Source organism: Scyliorhinus torazame, chromosome 10 (assembly GCF_047496885.1).
Source record: "Scyliorhinus torazame isolate Kashiwa2021f chromosome 10, sScyTor2.1, whole genome shotgun sequence".
NCBI classification, from domain to species: Eukaryota; Metazoa; Chordata; class Chondrichthyes; order Carcharhiniformes; family Scyliorhinidae; genus Scyliorhinus; species Scyliorhinus torazame.
The window spans coordinates 8,409,823-8,434,985 of record NC_092716.1 but is presented as its reverse complement, the minus strand read 5'-3'; the positions used below and the strand labels follow the sequence as shown (position 1 = coordinate 8,434,985).

Below are 25,163 nucleotides of genomic sequence, written 5' to 3'. Positions count from 1 at the left end.
GCTTTCCCAAGAAGAAATTATATAAGGATATCCGTGGCAGGCAAGTGGTTCGCTGGCATTGATAAATGATTGGTCCCTTCCACTCAAACATTTAGTGAGTAGACACTTTTTTTCTATTTAATCGTGCCAAGAATGGACTGAAACACTTTGAATTTGGGGATTTTGATGCATCAGAGCTGTGAAAATCTTAAGGATGCTGATGGTAACCAAATTGTGCCAAGAACAATCACCAATCCTCTCTGGGCCCACAAAATACACATGTCCCCAACAGTGTGGGCTTCAAAACTTGGATTAGTAGGGCTGTTGCTCCAGCTCGAGTTTCCTCATCACTCAGTTTTTTCTGATGAGCAACTCTCAAATGAGACTACACGCTCTGCCACTGGTCTAGAACCGAAATATTTTGGACATTCCATTCCCCTGAATACTTTGTTAATACTATTTTTAGTGCACTCGTAACATTACTTAGTTTTGGAACAGTCCAGCAGTGTGAAAAAATTACGTCGGGGGGTTGATTGTTGACACCTGAGCAGATTTATGATGAACATGGGAGGAATTGCATGCCATACTACACCAATTAACCCCTGATGGTTTGACTCTTTTACCCCCCCCCCCCCCCCCCCCCCCCCCCAAGCAATACTTTGGTACCTCGCCCAAGGACTCATTCACTGAATTTGCCTTAACCAAGCCAAATTCTGCTTAATCAAAATGGAGCTTGGTTCCTTGCCATCATATATTGCATTGCATTCAAATAGGTGTTTTGAGGTCCCCCTGATTCCACGAGGGAGTGGTGGCTGCTTTTAACTTGATTTTGTCGAGCTTCTTTTCTGAAAAATAGAACAAGATTAAACACAATAGGCGCTGTTAGAGTCGGATGGCACCTTGTCATAATATGCACCCATGCACATCATGAGGTAAAAACAGGCCGTGACAGACACCCAGGTTAGCCAATCAACATACAGGAAAGAACACAACCAATCACCAGACAACACCAGAGGGGGGGCTTCCAACTATAAAACACACAAGGCATCACCACTCCACCTCTTTTCACTGGTGACAACTGTAGTGACAGGGTGTATATATCAGTCAGCACCTTCTATACGTGGATCAGAGCTAGCCTGGTCTAGTAAGTTAGAGTTAGTACACTTAGAGTAGTAGAGTGTCAACCCACAGCCAGCTGTGTGCATTGTTACAGAAGTTCAATAAATCATATTGAACCGACGGCTACAATTGGTGTCTGCTTTACCGTTCATCTGCATTCTGTTGCAGTCCGTGTTACCCCAGGCTGAATAACACGACAGACCTGATTTTAGTTCACTTTTTTCACCCTCCCCTGTCCTTATTTTTTTTTTTGGTTAACATCCCAGAGTCAGTGGACAAGTTGCACCCTCCATTTTTCTCCTCCCGAAAGCTGTTGACGGGTTGGAGCATATTTCTAGATGCCAGTATCCTCCAAAGCAAAAGTGACTCAAGACGATAAGTGTGAGGCCACATCCTCACGGTCGGAGTATATTTGGATCAAGGAATGAAATTTAACTGGTAAATTTTTAAGTAGCCTAGTTAAACAGGCAGCTGACCACTCCAATCACCTGAAGGATCCTTTCCCTGAATGGGCCTCAAATCGGTGGGAGAGGCCATCCCGCAATGTGAAAAGGTTCAAGTGAGTATAGTTGGTAATTTCAATCAAAGTGGGAATTTGGTGGAAAGGGGAAGGGTTTCTTTGGCACTAGCAGTGCTCCGAAAGCTAGTGATTCGAAACAAACCTGTTGGACTTTAACCTGGTGTTGTAAGACATCTTACTAAAACTATACAAGGCACTATTGGTTCACACTTGGAATACTGTGAACAGTTTTGGTCCCCTTACTAAGGAAATAAATATTGGCATTGGAGGCAGTCGAGAGAAGGTTCACTAGGTTGATCCTAGGATTAAAAAAAAAAAAATTTAGGGTACCCAATTCATTTTTTTCCAATTAAGGGGCAATTTAGCGTGGCCAATCCACCTACCCTGCACATCTTTGGGTTGTGGGGGCGAAACCCACGCAAACACGGGGAGAATGTGCAAACTCCACACGGACAGTGACCCAGAGCCGGGATTGAACCTGGGACCTCGGTGCCGTGAGGCAGCAGTGCTAACCACTGCACCAACGTGCAGCCCAGGTTGATCCTGGGATTGATGGGTTTTCTTTGAGAAGTTGAGTAGGTTAGGCCTGTAGTCATTAGAGTTTAGAAGAATAAGAGGTGAACTTTTACTTATTTATATTTTTAATAAACATTTTATTGAGGTATGTTTTGGGGGCATTGTAACAGCAGCAATATAAACAATGTACATGAAAATATAAACATAGTGCAAATACCACCTCCCTCCCCAACAGGTCCCACCATTAATTAACCCCCTAATCTATGCTAACCTAACACCACCCCCCCCCCCTCTGTTGACGATTAATTCTCCGTGAAGAAGTCGACGAATGGTTGCCACCTCCGGGCGAACCCTAACAGTGACCCTCTCAAGGCGAACTTAATTTTCTCCAGACAGAGTAAGCTAGCCATGTCCGATAGCCAGGTCTCTGACTTCGGGGGCCTTGAGTTCCCCCCCATGTTAGTAATATCCGTCTCCGGGCTATCAGGGAAGCAAAGGCCAGAACGTCTGCCTCTTTCTTCTCCTGGATTCCCGGATCCTGCGACACCCCAAAAATCGCCACCTCTGGACTCAATGCCACCCTTGTTTTTAATACCTTGGACATGACATCTGCAAACCCCTGCCAAAATCCCCTCAGCTTTGGACATGCCCGGAACATGTGAACATGGTTCGCTGGTCCTCCCGCACATTTTGCACACTTATCGTCCACCCCAAAGAATCTGCTCATCCAGGCCACTGTCATGTGAGCCCGGTGAACGACCTTGAATTGAATCAGGCTGAGTCTGGCACAAGTTGCGGTCGCGTTGACTCTACTCAACACGTCCGCCCAATGGCCCTCCTCTATCTCTCCCCCCAGCTCCTCCTCCCACGTTTGCTTCAGTTCCTCGGTCTGCGTCTCCTCTGATCCCATAAGTTCCTTCCAAATGTCAGAAACGCTCCCCTCACCTATCCATCCTCTGGAAACTACCCTGTCCTGAATCCTCCTTAGCGGCACGAGTGGGAAGGTTGGTACCTGTCTACGCAGAAAGTTCCGCACCTGCAGATATCGAAATTTGTTTCCCCCCGCCAATGCAAACTTCTCCTCCAGCGCCCTCATATTCGAAAAGCTCCCCTCTATAAACATCCTCTCAATCCCCGCTGCTCTCCGCCATATTCGGAATCCCCCCGTCCATCCTCCCCGGCGCAAACCGGTGATTATCGCAGATTGGGGACCAGACCGATGCTCCCACATATCTCCTCCATTGCCCCCTGACTCTCAAGGCCGCCTCCACCACGGGGCTGGTGGAGTACTGCGCTGGCGGGAACGGCAGTGGCGCAGTTAAGAGATGACCTTTTATTGAGCATTGCAGGATTCTCTGGGTTGACAGGGTACATTTTGAGAGGTTTCGATTTATTGTCAAGTGTTCTGAGGTTCAGTGAAAAGTATTGTTTTATGTACAGTCCAGGCAGATCGCTCCGTACATGAAAACATAGAACATACGATAAATACATTGAGGTTGTTTCCCCTTGTAGGAGAGTCTAGGACCAGAGGGCATAATCTCAGAGTAAGGGGCTGCTCATTTAAGACAGATGGGAAATTTCTGAGGGTCGTGAATCTGTGGAATTGTTTGCTGTAAACTAAAGTCACCATAGTCACAGATGACTATCGGCTGCTTTCGCCTTTTGAGGGGTGGGAACTGGCTGGTGGTGATTTAACCTGAGGATCACCACACTTCAGGTGAGAGGCGAGGCCTTCATGAATAACCTCAGCCGGTAAAGGATTGAACCCGCGCTGCTGGCCTTACTCTGCGTCACGGACCAGCTGTCTAGCCAACTGAGCTAAACCTGCCCAGTTGCTGTCGAGGCTGGGTTGAAGTATGCTCAAGGTTGAGATACATATTTTTAATTAAGGGAATCTAGGTGGGAGTTGGGATTTATCATATCACATCAGGCAGGTTTCTTTGAATGGTGGAGCAGTCAATGGGGCCGAATGACCTACTCCTGCTCCTATGTGAAATGAAATGAATGAATGAAAATCGCTTATTGTCACGAGTAGGCTTCAATGAAGTTACTGTGAAAAGCCCCTAGTCGCCACATTCCAGCGCCTGTTCGGGGGGGGCTGGTACGGGAATTGAACCGTGCTGCTGGCCTGCCTTGGTCTGCTTTAAAAGCCAGCGATTTAGCCCAGTGAGCTAAACCAGCCCCTCAGATTAAAGAGACAGTTATTGAAAATGCGGTGCAGTTGAGTAAGGAGCTATGTGCTTGTAATATTTTACTCTGTAAATAACTATAAGATTAAGTAAAGATTGTCTTTCACCACCTGGTTCTCTGGACTATAACTATTTCTTGGGAGAGGCAAAAAGAAAGAGGTAAAATATCCAGATCAATGAGGGAATAGTCTGGGAAATTCCTCTCTGATTCCTGACTCCCGGTGATGCTATGGGCGAGGCGTCTTATGGTGATCGGTGGATGGGAGGGAACTAGTTTGAACGATCAAGTTCTTGATCTTGATTGGCTTTTCATTCACGCCCTGGCCACTTTATTTGGCTATGGCCATTGCATTTATTGCCCATTTCTATTTGCACTTTCGGGTTGTGGTGGTGAGCTGCCATCTTGACCTGCTGCAGTCCGTGTGGTGTAGTTACACCCACCATGCTCTTTGAGGGGCTCTTTGAGGGGGAGTTACAGCTGTTTTCAACCCAGTGACTGTGAAAGAACGGCATAGTTCCAAGTTGGGATGGTGTGTGGCTTGGACGGAACTTGCAGGTGGTGTTCCCATGCTCCCCTTGACCTTGTAGGTAGTGGAGGTCATGGGTTTGGAAGGGGCTCCTGGCCGCCTCCTTTCTGCTTCCTCTCCAATCATCTCATAAACTAATGTATATTTCACGGGGGGAGCTTCTGCTTAAGATGGTGGAGAAGAGCTTTCGGTACCTAGGCATACAGGTGGCTCGAAACTGGGATGCCCTCCACAAGCTTAACTTATCCTGGCTGGTAGAGCAGATGGCGGGGGACTTTAAAAGGTGGGACATGCTCCCGCTTTCTCTAGCGGGGAGGGTGCAGAGCATTAAGATGACTGTCCTCCCCAGATTTTTGTTTGTCTTCCAGTGCCTTCCCATCTTCATCCCTAAGTCCTTCTTTAAGCGGGTGAACAAGATCATTTCAGGATGTGTCTGGGCAAATAAGACCCCCCGCGAGTAAAGAGACTGTGTCTGGAGCGCAGTCGGTGGGGGGCTGGCGCTGCCGGGTTTTTGCAGCTACTACTGGGCGGCTAATATAGCCATGATTAGGAAATGGGTATTGGGGGAGGGGTCGACGTGGGAGTGGTTAGAGGCGGCGTCATGCAAAGGCACCAGCCTCGGGGCACTTGTAACAGCATCTCTGCCGTTCCCGCCGGCGCGCTACTCCTCAAGTCTGGTGGTGGCGGCCGCACTAAGGATCTGGGGTCAGTGGAGAAGGCACAGGGAGGTGGAAGGAGCCTCAGTTTGGACCCCGATACGCAACAATCACAGATCTGTTCCGGGCAAGATAGGCGGAGGGTTTCAAAGCTGGCATAGGGCAGGTATTAAAAGGATGGGGGCCCTGTTCATAGACGGGACTTTTCCCAGCTTGACGGCACAGGAGGAGAAATTTAATCTGCCCCCTGGAAATGCCTTCAGATACCTTCAGGTACGTGCCTTTTTAAAAAAACAATTGGTGACATTTCCATTGCTACCCCCATGTAGGATACAGGATAGGGTGGTCTCCGGCACCTGGGTAGGGGAGGGGAAGGTGTCGGACATCTACCAAGAACTACAGGAGGAGGAGGAAGCCCCAGTGGTGGAACTCAAGGGCAAGTGGGAGGAGGAGCTAGGCGGGGGGCTGGATGCGGGCCTGTGGGCGGATGCCCTAAGCAGGGTTAATTCCTCCTCATCATGTGCCAGGCTTAGCTTAATTCAGTTTAAGGTGGTCCATCGGGCACACATGACAGCAGCGAGAATGAGCAAGTTCTTTGGGGTTGAGGATAGATGTGCGGGATGCCCAGCGAACCATATCCACATGTTCTGGGCACGTCCGGCTCTCAAATTCTGGCAGGGATTCGCTAAGGCAATGTCCAAGATCCTCGGTGGTGCCGAGTCCAGAGATAGCGATCTTTGGTGTGTCAGAGGATCCGGGAGTACAGGAAACGAAAGAGGCCGAGGTTTTGGCCTTTGCCTCCCTGGTAGCCTGGAGACGGATCCTTTTAATGTGGAGGGACTCGAAACCCCCGAGTGTGGAGACCTGGGTTAGTGGCATGGCTGGGTTTCTCAGTCTTGAGAAAATAAAGTTTGCCTTGAGAGGGTCCATGGTGGGGTTCTCTCGGAGGTGGCAGCAGTTCCTCGACTTTCTATGAGAGCATTAACATGTCAGCAGCAGCAGCAATCCGGGCGGGGGGGGGGGGGAATGTTCACTTACTGCATATTGTTTTTAAAAATTATTATATAATGTTAACGTTCACCTTGTTTTGTTAAATGTTGCTAATGGTTATGTAAAAATTTTGTTTCGATAAAAATTTGAATAAAAATAATTTTAAAAATAAACTGATGTATATTTCAGTCTTGTTCCATAGTATACTTGAGCTCTAAGGCTTGTGCTGAACTGGGGTAGTAAGGTAAGGCAGGAAATCCAGCTGCATTAATTCCTTTGGCAAAGGACAATGGGGTAAACTTTCGTCCCCTTGTGACTAGCATTAAGCCTGTTTGAATTCCATTCTATTGATTTCACTGTAACGAGGAAAACCCTTAAAAAATTCAGCTCTTGAGTCATGTATAGATGAAGATCTCTGGGGAACATTACAATAAATCCAGTATTCTTGGACTATGGAAGGGGAAAATCAGCCCAAACCGACAGTCATTGGCCCTGCTGAAAAGTGCATGTCGATTTTTAACATTTTGTGAAGGTGGGATTGGGCCTGGTAATGTAGCTCTCCTGCACCATATGGAGCGCAATAACATTAAGGTTATGCTGCTAGATTAATAATCCAGAGAATGTGGAGTTCAAATCCCATCATAAGCAATTTGAATTTTGGGGGCAATAAACTTGTTCACTCATGTTCAAGGAAACCTTCTGGCTTCTAGGTGACTCCAATCCTATGCCAATGTGGTTGCCTCCTAACTGCACTCTTAACAGGGTACTCGGTTGTAACTAGGGATGTGATGAATGCTGGGCTCCCCAATAATATCTGAGCCCAAGTTTAAAGAAAAGTTATATAGCCTACTGGCTTCCTGCATTTGGGCACACAAAGGAATAATCACGACTGTTTAATCCAACCACAGTGTCAATATCTTCAGGCAAGTGGGGGAAATTAGCGCAGCAAAATCAGGGTCTCAATCAACGGACTATTTCATTGGGGAAAAGCCCAATCTGTATTTATCCAATATCACCTTTCTCAACGAGATGAGGGAATGAGCATTACGGGCAATTGTAGCACCCTGCCAGAAATAAAACAAACCATGAATTACATCCATGACCTGTGGTCCAAATGCTTGGAAAGACGCTGGAACCAGCTGAACTTGTGTTGCCCTTTTATGTATTTTCTTTTTAAGTACTAAACGATCTGTATGAGCAGCACGCCGGAAAATACTTTTCACTGTACCTCGGTACACGTGACAATAAACAAATGGGGCTGGATTCTCCGATTCTGAGACTAAGTTCTGATGCTGGTGTGGGAACGGTGGTGTTTTACGAATGAAAAAACGGCACAAAACGGCCACCGACTCCACGTTTTGCTGGGGGCTAGCAGGCTTGCGGCGTAGTCTACCTGCGGACGGCTGGGGAATTGCTGGGTCCGTGGCCGTGCATGCGCACGATGGCGACCTGCAGAGGGAGCACGCGGAACCTGCCTGTCAAAAAGTGCCCCCCCACCCGTTGACCAGGCTCGCCACCCCCGGACCACCCCCCACCAGTGCCCCCAGTCCCCACCAAAGCCCTCCTTGCGCGCTGGACTGAGTCCGCAGCTGCCACGCCGAGTTCCCGAAAATAAATACCACACGCGACCAACGCCGTCGGGAACTTGGCCCATCGGGGGGAGGGCCTCAGGTAACGCCCTGGGGCTATCCCGACGGCGTGCAACGTACTCCTAGAGCACGCCGTTCTGGAGGGGGTGGAGCATCGCAAAAGCTCACCGCCTCCGATTTCAGCGCCACCGGGGATTCCCCGCCGATCGCTGAATGCGATTTCGACGTCGGAGACAGGAGAATCCCGCCCCTGCAATCCAATCCAATCCAACCCAACTAAGCCAAGAGAATTGTCCCGGTTCTGTGTGCGGTCCGAAATGCAGCGTTCTCCTCACCTGCAAGTTCCGGTACTTGTGTGCTAGATCTACATTGGTCCTTCCTTTCTGGAATGGGTAGGACCAAAGAATGGAATTCCAGTGATATCCCATTTTCTTCACTCCGTTTACAAGGTAGTTAACTTCCTTTTCTGTGAAATCCTTGCGCCGCCGCCGCCTTGTCTTTTGTTTTATTCTCGATGAGTACTCACATATGTCTGAATGCTAAAGCAAAAAAGGGACATTAGTTGTTTTTTTGCAGCAACCTAACATCAATAGCATATACTCGCACACTGCTTGGTAAATATTGTCTGCTGCTGAGACGTAGTGTGGACGATTCTAACTGTCCCGAGGAAATGCCATCATAGAACCATAGAATTTACAGTGCAGAAGGAGGCCATTCAGCCCATCGAGTCTGCACTGGCCCTTGGAAAGAGCACCACACTTAAGCCCGCAACTCCACCCCATCCCAGCAACCCCACTGAATCAAATAATACGTATTATCCTAGTAAATCTTTTCTGCACTCTTTCTAGTTTAATAATATCCTTTCTATAATAGGGTGACCAGAACTGCACACAGTATTCCAAGTGTGGCTGTACCAATGTCTTGTACAACTTCAACAAGACGTCCCAACTCCTGTATTCAATGTTCTGACCAATGAAACCAAGCATGCCGAATGCCTTCTTAACCACCCTGTCCACCTGCGACTCCACCTTCAAGGAGCTATGAACCTGTACTCCTAGATCTCTTTGTTCTATAACTCTCCCCAACGCCATACCATTAACTGAGTAGGTCCTGGCCTGATTCGATCTGCCAAAATGCATCACCTCACATTTATCTAAATTAAACTCCATCTGCCATTCGTCGGCCCACTGGCCTAATTGATCAAGATCCCGTTGCAATCCTAGATAACCTTCTTCACTATCCACTGTGCCACCAATCTTGGTGTCATCTGCAAACTTACTAACCATACCTCCTAAATTCTCATCCAAATCATTAATATAAATCACAAATAACAGTGGACCCAGCACCGATCCCTGAGGCACACCACTGGTCACAGGCCTCCAGTTTGAAAAACAACCCTCTACAACCACCCTCTGTCTTCTGTCGTCCAGCCAATTTTGAATCCAATTGGCAACCTCACCCTGGATCCCGTGAGCTTTAACCTTCTGCAACAACCTACCATGCGGTACCTTGTCAAAGGCTTTGCTAAAGTCCATGTAGACAACGTCTACTGCACTGCCCTCATCTACCTTCTTGGTCACCCCCTCAAAAAACTCAATCAAATTTGTGAGACATGATTTTCCACGCACAAAGCCATGCTGACTGCCCCGAATCAGTCCTTGCCTCTCTAAATGCTTGTAGATCCTGTCTCTCAGAATACCTTCTAGCAACTTACCTACTACCGACGTTAGGCTCACCAGTCTGTAGTTCCCAGGCTTTTTCCTGCTGCCCTTCTTAAACAAGGGCACAACATTCGCCACTCTCCAATCTTCAGGCACCTCACCTGTGGCTGCCGATGATTCAAATATCTCTGTTAGGGGACCCGTAATTTCCTCCCTAGCCTCCCACAGCATCCTGGGATACATTTCATCAGGTCCCGGGGAACCAAGGTCGTGTCTTATTAACAGAATATTTCTGAGGTGGTAACGGGGAGGATTGATGAGGGTAGTGCAGTGGATGACATTTTTATCCAGTGACTGATGGGCATCTGGAATTCACTGTCCAACTTGGTAATTGAGGCTGAAACAGGCAAATAGAGATCCAGGTAGCTCTTGAATGAGTTGAAATGCTGTAACCTGTGAGACTAATCTGTGGGATTAAAATGAGTAGCTAGTTTTGTTTTTCTCTCCTTTTTCTGGCCAATGCCGACTTTTTTCTGCACAATGATTTTCTAGGGTAAGGGTTGACCTCTACAGCCAATGTCCCACATTGAGCTGAACTACCTGGGGCTGGATTCTCTGCCCCCCCCTCCCCCGCACCACATTTCTGTTTCACCCCGCCGGCGGGATGCCCCGTCACGCCGGCCGGTCAATGGGGTTTCCCATTGCGGGGCAGCCCCACGCCATCGGGAAACCCCCGGACTGCTGGCAAAACGGAGCATCCCGCCGGCGGAGAATCCAGCCCCAGATGTTTTCCTTTGTAAATATATTGCAGTATGAATAGGAGAGGAGGATTAGAGATAATTGGAAGAGCTGATTGTCTACGAACTGGCCATTTATCAGTCTTGGTCTCCATTCCGGCCTCTAACCTGGTCCAGCTTTAACATTTTTCAGGAATTCTGTTCCTCCAACTTGTAGATTCCCCCATTTCCTTCGCCATTGGCGACGTTGCCTTCAGCAGCGTGGGCCCTAAGCTTTGGAATTCCATCCCTAAAATCTCTCCATCTCTTTCTCTTCTTTCAAGATGCCCTTTAAAACCTGCCTCTTTGATCAAGCATTTGGGTGTCAGTCCTGATCTCTCCATATAGAACAAAGAACAAAGAAATGTACAGCACAGGAACAGGCCCTTCGGCCCTCCAAGCCCGTGCCGACCATGCTGCCCGACTAAACTCCAATCTTCTACACTTCCTGGGTCCGTATCCCTCTATTCCCATCCTATTCATGTATTTGTCAAGATGCCCTTAAATGTCACTATCGTCCCTGCTTCCACTACCTCCTCCGATAGCGAGTTCCAGGCACCCACTACCCTCTGTGTAAAAAAACTTGCCTCGTACATCTACTCTAAACCTTGCCTCTCTCACCTTAAACCTATGCCCCCTAGTAATTGACCCCTCTACCCTGGGGAAAAGTCTCTGACTATCCACTCTGTCTATGCCCCTCATAATTTTGTAGACCTCTATCAGGTCGCCCCTCAACCTCCGTCGTTCCAGTGAGAACAAACAGAGTTTATTCAACCGCTCCTCATAGCTAATGTCCTCCGTACCAGGCAACATTCTGGTAAAACTCTTTTGCACCCTCTCTAAATCCTCCACATCCTTCTGGTAGTGTGGCGACCAGAATTGAACACTATTGAACACTATGTTGGTTAGTGTCAGATGATTTTGGTAATTGTGATGTTTTGTTACCGGTACAGTATGTTAATGGCACCACATCTAAATAAAGGTGCCCAATGATTCAAAGTATAAACAATTAAAAGCATTGAAATCTGCCATTAGGAACTCCCTTGCTTCACAATAAAAAATATAATAGTAAACAAACCTTATTATCATCGAAAGAGTAAGCGTGATCCCGAAATCTGGTTCGGTTACAGACCCGTGGTGTACACAAATCTTTTCTACAATCTGCCAGGTGCTCCTGATCTGTAAAATAGATTTATCCAAGTTACTGTTTGTCTGTATTTGAAATGAAGGGCTCCCGACCTTCGAAGGTCACCTACAATTTTGCCAGGTACAGGATCCCTAACCTAATCTGCCATCGATACAGCACCGCCTTGGCCGTGTTGAACCCAGTTTTACTCCAATGTCCTGGTATATTCGGACATTATTCCTTTCCCATTCACAGCTGTGTTTCTCCCTGGCCCACAGCAGGATCTTTTCCTTCTCCACAAATTGTGGAGTCTTACGATCACCACCCGCGGCGGCTCCCCTGTTCTTGGCTTCTGCCTCAGAGACCTGTGCGCTCTGTTCACCTCTGGGGCCTTGACCAGCACCGCCTCCGCCACCAGCTTACTCGAGACATATCTCGTGGCACTCGTGCCTTCCTTCCTTCAGGCAGGCCGACGATACGCAGGTTTTGCCTTCTTGACTTGTTCTCCTGCTCTTCCACCTTTGCTCTTAACGTCTTGCAAAGGTTTCCCAGGAACCCCACCTCCGCCTCCAATGCCACCACCAATCACTGTGGTCCGACATCATCCACCCCAGCTCTCAGACCTGCGATCCCTGTGTCTCCAAACACTTCTCGACCTTTTCCATCGAACCTTCCAGGGGTGCCACCGCCCCTTCGATGGCTTTGGATTGGTCCTCCTGCATGTCCTTTCTTTGTTGACGGAGCTCTTCTCTAATAAAAGCCATCAACTGCTCCATCTGGGGTTTTCCAACTGCGCCGACCCTTCCCCCTCCGCCATCTTGCCAATAACTGCTGCGCCACAGGTCTCTTCCAACTCCTTGGCCAAGTCTTTCACCTTCTTCTGCCGGGTCTGGTAACCAGCAGACATACCCACTCCTGGGGAAGGATCATTTTCCACATAGGCAGATGATACCCAACTCGACTTCCCCACCACCCCTTTCTTTTTCCCCCCAATTAAGTGGCAATTTAGCGTGGCCAATCCGTCTACCCTGCACATGGGTGATTGGGTAGCACAGTGGATAGCACTGTGGCTTCACAGCGCCAGGGTCCCAGGTTCAATTCCCCACTGGGTCACTGTCTGTGCGGAGCCTGCACGTTCTCCCCGTGTCTGCGTGGGTTTCCTCTGGGTGCTCCGGTTTGCTCCCACAGTCCAAAGACGCGCAGGTTAGGTGGATTGGCCATGCTAAATTGCCCTTAGTGTCCAAAAGGGTTAGGAGGGGTTATTGGGTTATGGGTGGAAGTGAGCGCTTAAGTGGGTCGGTGCAGACTCGATGGGCCGAATGGCCTCCTTCTGCACTGTATGTTCTATGTAATCTATGTACTATGTAATCTTCGGGTTGTGGGGGTGAGACCCACGCAGACACGGGGAGAATGTGCAAACTCCACACGGACGGTGACCCGGGGCCGGGCCCCCTCACCGCGAGGCAGCTGACCACGGCACCACATTGCCGCCCACCACCCCTTTCACCCTCATTACTGTATCTATGTTTGTCAAATTCCTTTTCCGATGTCATTCACAATGTCATTCAGTTAAATGTATGAACACTGGATCCATCGCCTGTAGCACCCACAACAAAAATCATTCCCCCATCACTATTCTCCATCCTTCATCCCCGACTAGGGTTGAACCAGACTATTAACAACCTTGGCATCATATTTAACTCCCAGTTGAGGTTCTGAAACCACATCCTTGCCATCACAAAGATTGCACAGATCCACTTCTGTAACATTGTTCACACTTTTACTCGTGTCTCCAGATTGGAATATTCCAATGTCCACACGGCCAACTTCTCATCATCATATACCCTCTGTAAACTTTAACTCACCATATGCCACTGAACTATCACCTTTGACCTCGCTGAACTGCACTGGATTCCTGTCCGAGTTTAAAATGTTCAGCCTTCAATTTAAATCTTTTCATGGCTGTATTCCTACCCATTGCTAATACCTCCCTCCTCCAGTCTTACATCTCTGCCCAAGCTTTTCACTGCTCCTCTCTGGTCTCATTCATTACTTCTTCATTTTCCTGTCATTACAAGCGGCGGTTTCAGCCTCCTTTTTTCTGGAATTCCATCCATAAATCCTGCCTCCTCGCCAGCCCCCCCCCCTTCTTTAATCCCCTTTATAAAGCCCACCTCTTTGTCTCATTTCGTTTGGAAAGCTTCTGAATATCAACTTTGACTCAATGTCCATTTGAATTCCTTGCACTTGTGTGAGGTGCCTTGGAGTGTGTTTCTATGTGAAAGTATTCAAAGATTGCAAGTTGCTGTTGTTTCGTAGACTCATGCAGCACAGGGAGATGGCGTAACCCACTGTGCCTGCGCTGGTTGTTTGGAAGAACTATCTAATTATTCCTTGCTCCTTCCCTGCCCTGTTACAAATGATCCCTTTCTAAGTATAGTTCGATTCCTTCCAATTTACATCGTTTTTAAAAAACTTTTTAGATGTCTCCGGGCGGGGTTGCAATCAAACCTCTGGAGATCAACTATTTATGCCAAATCCGTGCTCTGAGCACAGACTGTAAGAATGGCAGTGAGTCTGATTCGGCCCTGAGGGAGTTTTGAAATCACAAAGCATTACATTTCCTGTCAAGACTTCACCAATCATCTCTGACTGTCAGGCCAGCGTTCCTGTTCAGCCCGTGATGGTCGACACTCGCTGAAAGGCAACACTACAGATGGAAATATCTCCTGAACAGCATATTTAGAAAAAAAAATTCAACATGGGCATTTAAGAATGTTAAAGGAACTATACTAATGCAAGGTTTGCGAGAGAAATTGACACGTGCTCGGGCAAACCAGTACTCAAAAGGGATGTGAGTCAAAGCCATTAGTCAGAACCAGTTTAGAGCTTTGCATAGATTTTAGTCCTTTGTCTGAGCTATAAGTTTGACAGTGTGTATTCTGCATTATGCATTTGGCAGAATGTGTAGTTGTTGCTGGCTGGGTTACTCGAAAACATGATTGTTCAGCACGTGTCCCATGGGCCGCATCCCAGCCCACCAGGCCTCTCCATCCGGCACGTGGATCCCATGTTCAAAATATCGGTAGGAGAATTTGAAATGCAGGAGAGAATCAGTCTCTGATTGGAGGAGCAGCTTTCTTCAGCCTGAGTCCAGAAGATATGGCACGACAGCAGCGGTGAATCTGCTGCGGAAGAGGGAAGTTTTCAAAGTGGGGGGGCGGGGGGGCGGTGGAGTGTCGAAGCAGCTGTCGGGTGGGGCTGGAGTGGCTGTCAAGCGTGGGGAAAGTGGAGGCCATTGGAGAGCGAGCAAGTGGCAATCAGACGGGGGCATGAGACTGGCTGCTGGCTGGGAGAAGGGGTAGAGAAGCTAGCTTCTGGTCGGCGCAGACACACCAGGTACTGCTGGTGGGAGGGGGAGGGGGCGGCGGGGGGGGGGGGGGGGGGGGAACAGACTGGTTGCTCGTGTGTGTTTGTGAGCAGGAGTGTTTCAGTACTCCCATTAAAAGCGAGGGTGCTTGTGTGAGCGATGGTGTGTGTATGTGTAAACGAGGGGGTCTGTAATAATAATAATCTTCAGTGTCTGGAGGAGGGGGACTGGAGAAGGGGGGAGTGTCGGCGGTTTACGGGACTGTTTTGGAAGAGGAGAAGGCACCACTGGAAGGGATCAAAGTAAAGTGGGAGGAAGAGTTGGGAGAGGGTATGGAGGAGGGGGTTCTGGTGTGAAGTGCTCCGGAGGGTGAACGCTCCACCTTGTGCACGAGGTTGGAGCTGATACAGCTGAAGGTGGTATATACAGCACACCTCACAAGGGCGAGGATGAGCCGGCTCTTTGAGGGGGTAGAAGATGTGTGTGAACGTTGCGGAGGGGGGGTGGGGGATGATGCGCAATCAATTACTCTCAAGCCAAGGTGAGTCATAATAGGCTTTAATCTGCTAGAACTATTCCCCAGCAGCTTCGATACAGAGAGTGAAGGCTGCTGGGACGGCATCGGTTCTTATACCCCGCCTCTCAGGGCGGAACTATGTACATCAGCCAATGGTAGACTCCTGGGTCTAGCCAATGGTCATTACCTCTCAGGTACCGCAATACCTGGTATCACCACAGGGGGCGAATCACATTCATATGTTTCGGTCCTGACCAAAGCTGGAGGATTACTGGAAGGTTTTTAGGGTAATCTCTAAGGTGGTGCACGTGAAACTGGACCCGGGCCCCCGGGTGGCCATATTCGGGGTGTCGGACCAACCGGGGTTGGAAATGGAGGCAGATGTTGTAGCCTTCGCCTCGTTGATCGCCCGAAGGCGGATCCTGTTGGGATGGAGAGCAACCTCTCCACCCTGTGCCCTGGCGTGGCGGGGGGACCTGCTGGAATTCTTAACTCTTGAGAAGGTTAAATTTGAACTGAGGGGAAGGATGGAGGGGTTCTACAATTCATGGGCGTTATTCATTATGCACTTTCAAGAATTGCAGAACATCGAACATTAGTGGGGGGGGGGGGGGGGGGGGTTGGGGGAGGGGGGCTGTGTGTGTTAATGGTGACTATGGGTGATTCCTGATTCCTTTTTGTCATTTGTTTATGTTAGCATGCGGACTAATGTTTCGGGGTTTGGTGGGAGGATGGGATTGTTATTGATATGGGGATTGACATTGTATTCGTTACTGCTTATTGTTTGTTGGTGGGTGTAAATGTGGGAGAAAATGTGAAAAAGGCGGAGAATAAAATATTTCATCAAAAAAAAATATCCGGACAAGTTGGAAGGTCCAATGCATGTAGGAATTACATAATAAATGGTAGCACTCTTGCGAGTACTGACAGGCAGAGAGATCTGGTCATGCATGTCCAGAGAGATCTGGGCAAGGCATGTGGATAAGGTGGTCAAGAAGGCATACCGCATGCTGGCCTTCATTGGTCGGGCCATTGAATATAAACATTGGCAAGTCATGTTGCAGCTGTACAGGACCTTAGTTAGGCCTCATTTGGAATATTGTGTACAATTCTGGTCGCCACACTACCAGAAGGATGTGGATATTTTGGAGAGGGTACAGAAGTAGTTTACTAGGATGTTGCCTAGTCTGGAGGACATTAGCTATGAGGAGAGGTTCGAATAGAAACACAGAGGGAGAATTCAGAATGTTCAATTCACCTAACAAGCACCTCTTTCGGGACTTGTGGGAGGAAACCGGAGCACCCGGAGGAAACCCACGCAGACACGGGGAGAACATGCAGACTCCGCACAGACAGTGACCCGAGGCCGGAATCGAACCTGAGTCACTGGCGTTGTGAAGCAATGTGATGAATGTATTATGCCAATAATCCACCATTGTATTTGTATCTGTGCTGTTGCCCTTGTATTTGTATCTGTGCTATGCTGTTGAATGAAATGAAATGAAAATCGCTTGTTGCCCTTGTGGGCTCCTCCTATGGGCCATTGTATGGCATTATCCATAGGGGAACATGTTGGGGCCTATATGGGCTCCGCCCATGGCTCCTCCCCTTGAAGGGAGGTAAAAGAGCAGTCGACCTGTAGATGGTTCTCAGTATTGGTCCAGTCGCAGGCAGGCACTGTTCTAAGTTGATTAAAGCCACAGTTTACTTCTACTCCCGTCTCGAGTGAATTGATGGTCACATCAATTTAATCAACTTAAGCGTAACTATGGAATCGGCCCTCAAACCTGACCGGCTGGAACTCGATCCGCAGGCCGCGGAGGCGAAAGAAACTTTTTCGCACTGGCTCCGCTGCTTCAAGGCCTATCTCGCAGCCTCCTCCATGCCTTCCGTCACCAACGAACAGAAGCTGAGCCTCCTCCACGCATGGGTGAGCCATCGAATCTCTGTTCAACTCGACGAGGCCTCCTCCAATGCAGACGCCCTCGCGATGCTCGAACGCCTGTGTAAGGCCCGTGAATGAGGTCTACGCGCGCACATCCTCACCACTCGCCGCCAGCATCCCGGGGAATCGCTAGAAGACTACCTGCATGACCTCAAAGCCATCGCACGCAGCTGCAACTACCAGGCCGTTACGGCCACTCAACATATGGACCTCGCCGTCCGAGACATCTACGTGGTGGGAGTCCGGTCCAACTACGCGAGACTGCGCCTACTTGAAAAGAGGGCCCTGGACCTGGATCAGAGGGTAAAGCTAGCCTCCTCTCTGGAAGTAGCATTCCAGAGCCTTAACGTGTTCCCGGCTGACCACGCGACCCCCTCGTGGACCCCCAAACCAAAGACTACCCCAGGCCTGTGCCACGCGGCCGCCCGCCCACCATGGGGTCTACCCTGCATTTCTGTGGCCAGTCCCAACACCCCCGGCAGCACTGCCCGTCCTGTAACGCGGACTGCAGCAGCTGCGGGAGAAAAGGAAATTTTGCCAAAGTTTGCCTGGCCAGGTCCAAGAACTCTAACTCACAGGCCCGATCCTCAGACACACAGGCCCGCAGACCCCGCAGTGTAGCAGCATGTCTGCCGACTCCGCCGCCTGTAGACGCGTCATCAGCCTCGTGCTATCCGTGGGGGCAGCCATCTTCCAGTCCTCACAGCCCGTGCGACTCACGGGGGCCGCCACCTTGGTCATCCTCCCCCACGCAGCCGGCCACATGCGATCCATGGGGGCCGCCAGCTTGGACGCCATCTTCCTCACCACCCGCCACTCTCGACCATTAGCAGGGGAGACTAGGACCCGGGGGCACAGCCTTAGAATAAAAGGGAGTCACTTTAGAACAGAGATGAGGAGAAATGTCTTCAGCAGAGAGTGGTGGGTCTGTGGAATTCATTGCCACAGAGGGCGGTTGAGGCCGGGACGTTGAGTGTCTTTAAGACAGAAGTTGATTCTTGATTTCTCGAGGAATTAAGGGCTATGGAGAGAGAGCGGGTAAATGGAGTTGAAATCAGCCATGATTGAATGGTGGAGTGGACTCGATGGGCCAAATGGCCTTACTTCCGCTCCTATGTCTTATGGTCTTATGGTATCATAAAGATACCTGGCGACTCTAGAGCAAAGGTTAAATAAACAGAGCAAATTACGATTTAAGAGCCAACCAAAAGTTAGCAACATATTACTGGCGACCCAGATGGGACCCAATCTAGAAGTGGCTTAACCACTCCGGGAGAACCCAAAATTTGAATTAGAAATCCAATTGGGAACAGAAAACCACAAGTGTTCAAGCAGTTCTGATCAATCCTCATAATTCGGAAGTGTGTTAATGCATGTGTAACTAACAGGGCTATAAGATAACACTGATAAGATTTTTGTTGCGAAAACTGTCGGGAGTTTATATTCCGGAAAATAGCGAAAGCTGTACCCGTAATTACAGCACCGCCTTAATACCCCTTGTTCCAAATTTTAAGAGAAGTATTCAGAGAGGAAAGATGGCAATGAAGGCAATGCAACACCTCATGAACCCCGAAGAATTCGTGGTCGCAGCGATCAGCAGTAGAGTAGGACAGTGTCCCGTTTGGGAAGAGGAAATCAGAAAGTACCTCAAAGGGAAAGGATGGCCCCTTTGGAGCAAATTCTGTGACAATGAGGAAACAGGACCCGGGAGTATAGGACATACTTGGTGGGAGAACCTGAGCGAAATTCATAAGAAAAGCTTGTGAAAAGCTCGCAAGCCGATGGCAATCGTGTCCTGTTTGGCTCAATTGCGAGGCACAGAGGAGGTCGTTCGGACGCTCTGTAAAGAGATAGAGGAGACACATCGAATGAGTAAGGTCGATGTGAGCGAGATAGAGAAAGAGAACCTAGAGTTAAGAAGGAAGTTACCAGCAAAGGACGGAGAGGTGGATGATGCCAAGTGGGCACACCAGTCTTGTCTGACGCACCTAAGCAGCTTCCAGACACAGTACAAAAAGGCCTATCAGGACACGCAACGTGCAGTCCTGGTAAGAGGGGAAACAGAGAAACAGGTAGAGGCATTGCAAAGGCAGTGTAGCGACCTGAAAGCAGCATTACGAGCACTCCATGCTACCACCACGGAGCACAGACAAAGCTCACTAGATCACGTAAAGTGCCGGAAGCAGATTGCAGAACTGCAGTCTTTGCTTTCCGTTCAGAAAAGATTCCAGAGCACCTTTGGAACCCAATTAGATGAGGACGACGGCCCGGATTGGGAAGAATTAAATGAGACCGCGCATAGGTATGTTCAGGGAACATGTGCGCAAGGAAAGCCCCAGAAGAGAAAAGCGCCCCAACCCCCCACAGAACAGATAGTTCAGGCACTAATGAATCCAGTAACCACCCACCGCACAATCTCATCAGACGGAGATACAGAATTTCTTTATACCACCCCCTTAACCGTGACCCAATTACGGGACGCGTGCGAAAAGATCACACCGTTCCTCCCCACCTCAGACCCCCACCACTTCTTTGCTAGAGTAAAGCAGCAGGCGACCATGTACGGCCTGGACGAGCGTGAGCACGTGAAGCACACAGTTTGGAGTGTAGACCCTTCGGTCGTAGTAGCTCTTCCTGACCCACAGAATGTAGGAGGAGGCAGAGGGAGAAATCTCAAAGGTTATTGACAGCTTATTAGAGCAGGGCGTACTCAGATCAGTAGCCTCCACTAATAATGCCCCGATTTGGCCAGTGAGAAAGCCTGATGGATCATGGCGACTGACCATCGATTACCGGGAACTCAACAAAGTCACCCCCGCAGCAGCCCCCATGGTAGCCACAAGTCCCGAGACCATGCTCAAACAGGGACTCAACTCACGATATTTTACGGTTTTGGACATCAGTAATGGATTCTGGTCCATTCCATTGGCAAAAGCGTGCCAGTACAAATTTGCCTTCACTTTTAAAAATCAGCAGTACACGTGGACATGCCTTCCACAAGGATTCCACAACTCCCCCTCCATTTTCCACTGACAGCTGGCAAATGGATTATCGAACTTTTCTCGCCCCGAATGTCTGGTCCAGTATGTGGACGACCTATTACTGCAGACAGACACCAAGGCAGAGCACATCGAGCTTCTGTCTGAACTCCTGGAACTCCCACAGAAAATTGGTTGCAAAGTAAACCCCAAAAAGGCCCAGATTTTGGAAAACAAAGTGATATATTTGGGTACAATTATCACGCATGGTAAACGCGAGATCGAGCACAAAATAATTGACTCGATTGCCAAATTGCCCCTTCCCCAGAATGTTTCAGCCCTCCGGCCATTTTTAGGACTGGTTGGCTACTGCCGAAACCACATTGACGGTTTCGTCAGCAAGGCAGCACCCCTCTCGGGACTCCTAAAGGAGCCCCTTGGGAATGGCTTCCGCAGCATACGGATGCTGTGGATGCTTTGTAAAGAGCCCTCATTGCAGCCCCCGCACTACAAGTTCCAGACCCGCTTTCCCCCTACGCTATAGAGATAGCGAGCACCGACCGCACCCTTTCGGCCGTGCTCCTCCAGGAACGGCACGAACAATTAAGACCCGTGGCTTACGCATCCAGAGTTTTAGATCCTGTGGAGCAGGGATTTTCGGCCTGTGAAAGGCACCTGCTCGCAGTTTTCTGGGCAGTTCAGTATTTTTCCTACATAACCAGACTAAACCCCATCACAATCCTCACAGAACAGACCCCCACCCAACTTTTTTTTAAAAATAAATATATTTTATTGAAATTTTTTTTCCCTGAGCAACATTTTTCCCGCTTACAAAACAAACGAAACAATAACAATAACAAAACAGAAATTTTTAACTTTTTAACAATAATAATAATAATAATACACAAGTAACAAAACCTCATACTCTATTGACCTATACTCAACTAAACCTCCTCCCCCCTCCCCCCTGGGTTGCTGCTGCTGGTCATCTGTCTTCCCTCTAACGTTCCCCTAGGTAATCGAGAAATGGCTGCCACCGCCTGGTGAACCCTTGAGCCGATCCTCTCAGGGCAAACTTTATCTGCTCCAGTTTAATAAACCCCGCCATATCATTTACCCAGGCCTCCAGTCCGGGGGGTTTAGCCTCCTTCCACATGAGTAGGATCCTGCGCCGGGCTACGAGGGACGCAAAGGCCACGACATCGGCCTCTTTCGCCTCCTGCACTCCCGGCTCTTCCGCAACTCCAAATAGAGCTAACCCCTAGCTTGGTTTGACCCGGGCATTCACCACCTGCGAGATCACTCCCGTCACTCCCTTCCAATATCCTACCAGTGCCGGGCACGCCCAAAACATATGTGCGTGGTTTGCCGGGCTCCCGCCACACCTCCCACATCTGTTCTCCACTCCAAAGAACCTGCTCAATCTTGCCCCCGTTATGTGTGCTCTATGTAGCACCTTAAATTGAATCAGGCTAAGCCTGGCGCATGAGGAAGAGGAGTTTACCCTGCTTAGGGCATCAGCCCACACACCCTCCTCTATCTCCTCCCCTAGTTCTTCTTCCCACTTTCCTTTTAGTTCACCCACCGACTCCTCCCCCTCTTCCCTCATCTCTCTGTAAATCTCTGACACCTTGCCCTCTCCGACCCACACCCCTGAAAGCGCCCTGTCCTGTATCCCCTGTGTCGGGAGCCGCGGAAATTCCCTCACCTGTTGTCTAGTAAACGCCCTCACCTGCATATATCTCAAGAAATTCCCCCGGGGTAATTTATACTTTTCCTCCAGTGCTCCCAAGCTCGCAAAAGTCCCATCTATGAATAAATCTCCCACCTTCCTAATTCCCAACTGGTACCAGCTCTGAAATCCTCCATCCATTCTTCCTGGGGCAAACCTATGGTTGTTCCTGATAGGGGACCCCACCAGGGCTCCCCGCACCCCTCTCTGTCGCCTCCACTGTCCCCATATGTTCAGTGTTGCCGCCACCACCGGGTTCGTGGTGTACTTTTTCGGTGAGAGCGGTAGCGGTGCCGTCACCAGCGCCTCTAGACTCGTCCCTTTACAGGACCTTCTCTCCAGCCTTTTCCACGCCGCTCCCTCACCCTCCATCATCCATCTACGTATCATTGCCACATTGGCGGCCCAATAATAATCTCCCAAGTTCGGTAGTGCCAGTCCTCCTCTGTCCCTACTGCGCTGAAGGAACCCCCTCCTTACTCTCGGAACTTTCCCTGCCCGCACAAAGCTCGTAATGCTCCTATCTATTTTATTAAAAAAGGTCCTGGTGATTAAAATAGGGAGACATTGAAATACAAATAAGAACCTCGGGAGGACCATCATCTTAATTGCTTGCACCCTGCCCGCCAGCGATAAAGGCTGCATGTCCCACCTCTTAAAGTCCTCCTCCATTTGTTCTACCAGCCGTGTCAGATTAAGTCTGTGCAAGGTTCCCCAGCTCCTAGTGATCTGAATCCCCAAGTATCGGAAGTTTCTTTCCACTTTCCTTAGCAGTAAGCCTTCTATCTCTCTACTCTGGTCCCCTGGATGTATCACATATAATTCACTCTTCCCCATGTTTAACCTATACCCCGAAAATTCCCCGAACCTCCTCAAAATTCGCATAACCTCTATCATCCCCCCGCCGGGTCCGACACGTATAATAGGTCATTCGCGTATAACGAGACTCGGTGTTCTTCTCCCCCTCTAGTCACCCCTCTCCATTTCCTGGAGTCTCTCAACGCCATGGCCAGAGGTTCAATTGCCAATGCAAACAACAATGGAGACAGCGGGCATCCCTGTCTTGTTCCCCTATATAATCGGAAATACTCCGATCTATGTCGACCTGTAACTACGCTTGCCGTTGGTGCCCCATAAAGTAGTCTAACCCAGCGAATAAACCCGTTCCCAAACCCAAACCACCTAAACACTTCCCATAAATACTCCCACTCCACCCTATCAAATGCCTTCTCTGCGTCCATTGCCGCCACTATCTCTGCCTCCCCCTCCACTGAAGGGGCATCATTATCACCCCTAATAGTCGTCGTACGTTAACATTCAATTGTCTCCCTTTTACGAACCCTGTCTGGTCTTCGTGCACCACCCCCGGGACACAGTCCTCTATCCTCGATGCCAGCACCTTTGCTAGCAATTTGGCGTCCACGTTCAATAGTGAAATAGGTCTATAGGACCCACACTGCAACGGATCTTTGTCCCTCTTCAAAATTAGCGATATCGTCGCCTCCGACATCTTCGGGGGTAGAGTCCCCCCTTCCCTGGCCTCATTGAACGTCCTCGCCAACAACGGGGCCAACAAGTCCACACATTTTCTGTAGAATTCCACCGGGAACCCGTCCGGCCCCGGGGCCTTCCCTGCTTGCATGCTTCCCAGTCCCTTAATAACCTTAGGGCAGCCCTTAGGGCAGCACGGTAGCACAAGTGATTAGCACTGTGGCTTCACAGCGCCAGGGCCCCAGGTTCGTTTCCCCGCTGGGTCACTGTCTGTGCGGAGTTTGCACGTTCTCCCCGTGTGTGCGTGGGTTTTCTCCGGGTGCTCCGGTTTCCTCCCACAGTCCAAAGACGTGCAGGTTAGGTGGATTGGCCATGCTAAATTACCCGTAGTGTCCATAAGGGTTGGGAGGGGTTATTGGGTTGCGGGGAAAAGGTGGAAGTGAGGGATTAATGTGGGTCGGTGCAGACTCGATGGGCCGAATGGCCTCCTTCTGCACTGTATGTTCTATGTAATCTATGTAAACCTCGTCCACCTCAATCGGCGTCCCCAGGCCTGCCACCGCCTGCTCCTCCACTTTCGGGAACCTCAATTGGTCCGGGAACTGCCGCATCCCCTCCTCTCCCTCTGGGGGATGAGACCTATACAGTTCCTCATAAAAGGTCTTAAACACCTCATTTATCTTTCCTGCCCTTCGCACAGTGTCTCCCCTTTCATCCCTAATTCCTCCTATCTCCCTCGCTGCTGCCCTCTTTCGCAGTTGGTGCGCCAACAGGCAACTAGCCCTTTCCCCATATTCATACCTCCTCCCCTGTGCCTTCCTCCACAGTACCTCCGCCTTTCTGGTGGTCAGAAGGTCAAACTCGGTCTGTAGTGGTCTCCTCTCCCTGTACAGCTCCTCCTCCGGGGTCTCTGCAAATTCCCTGTCCACCCTTAAAATCTCCCCCAGTAATCTATCCCTTTCCTTGGCCTCTGTTTTCCTTTTGTGGGCCCCAATAGAAATCAGCTCTCCTCTGACCACCGCTTTTAGTGCTTCCCAGACCACTCCCACAGGGACCTCGCCGTCGTCATTGACCTCCAGGTATCTCTCAATACACCCCCTCACTCTTGCACACACTCCCTCATCCGCCATCAGTCCCACATCTAATCGCCAGAGTGTTCTCTGCTCCCTGTCCTCTCCTACTTCCAGGTCCACCCAATGTGGGGCATGGTCCGAAACCGCTATGGCTGAGTATTCAGCTTCTTCCACCCTAGAGATCAACGACCTTCCTAAAACAAAAAAATCTATCCGGGAGTACACTTTCTGGACGTGGGAGAAGGAATACTCCCTAGCCCTGGGTTTAAGAAATCGCCATGGATCCACTCCCCCCATTTGGTCCATAAACCCCTTAAGTACCTTGGCCGCTGCCGGCCTTCTTCCAGTCCTTGAGCTGGATCTATCTAGCCCCGGGTCCAGCACCGTATTGAAGTCCCCTCCTAAAATC

General features: G+C 49.6%; 1 protein-coding gene across 1 annotated transcript in view; it reads right to left on the bottom strand.

The window, feature by feature from the left end:
* Nucleotides 1–631: 631 nt before the first annotated feature.
* The window catches only part of terb1 (telomere repeat binding bouquet formation protein 1), a 221,014-nt gene continuing 196,482 nt past the window's right edge, over nucleotides 632–25,163 (bottom strand). The window contains exons 21-23 of the mRNA XM_072517804.1: nucleotides 11,601–11,701; nucleotides 8,421–8,624; nucleotides 632–824 (exon numbers count right to left, since the gene is read on the bottom strand). Of these exons, the coding sequence (XP_072373905.1) occupies nucleotides 798–824; nucleotides 8,421–8,624; nucleotides 11,601–11,701 (332 nt within the window). The 3' untranslated portion in view covers nucleotides 632–797. The remainder of the gene's footprint in view (nucleotides 825–8,420; nucleotides 8,625–11,600; nucleotides 11,702–25,163) is intronic.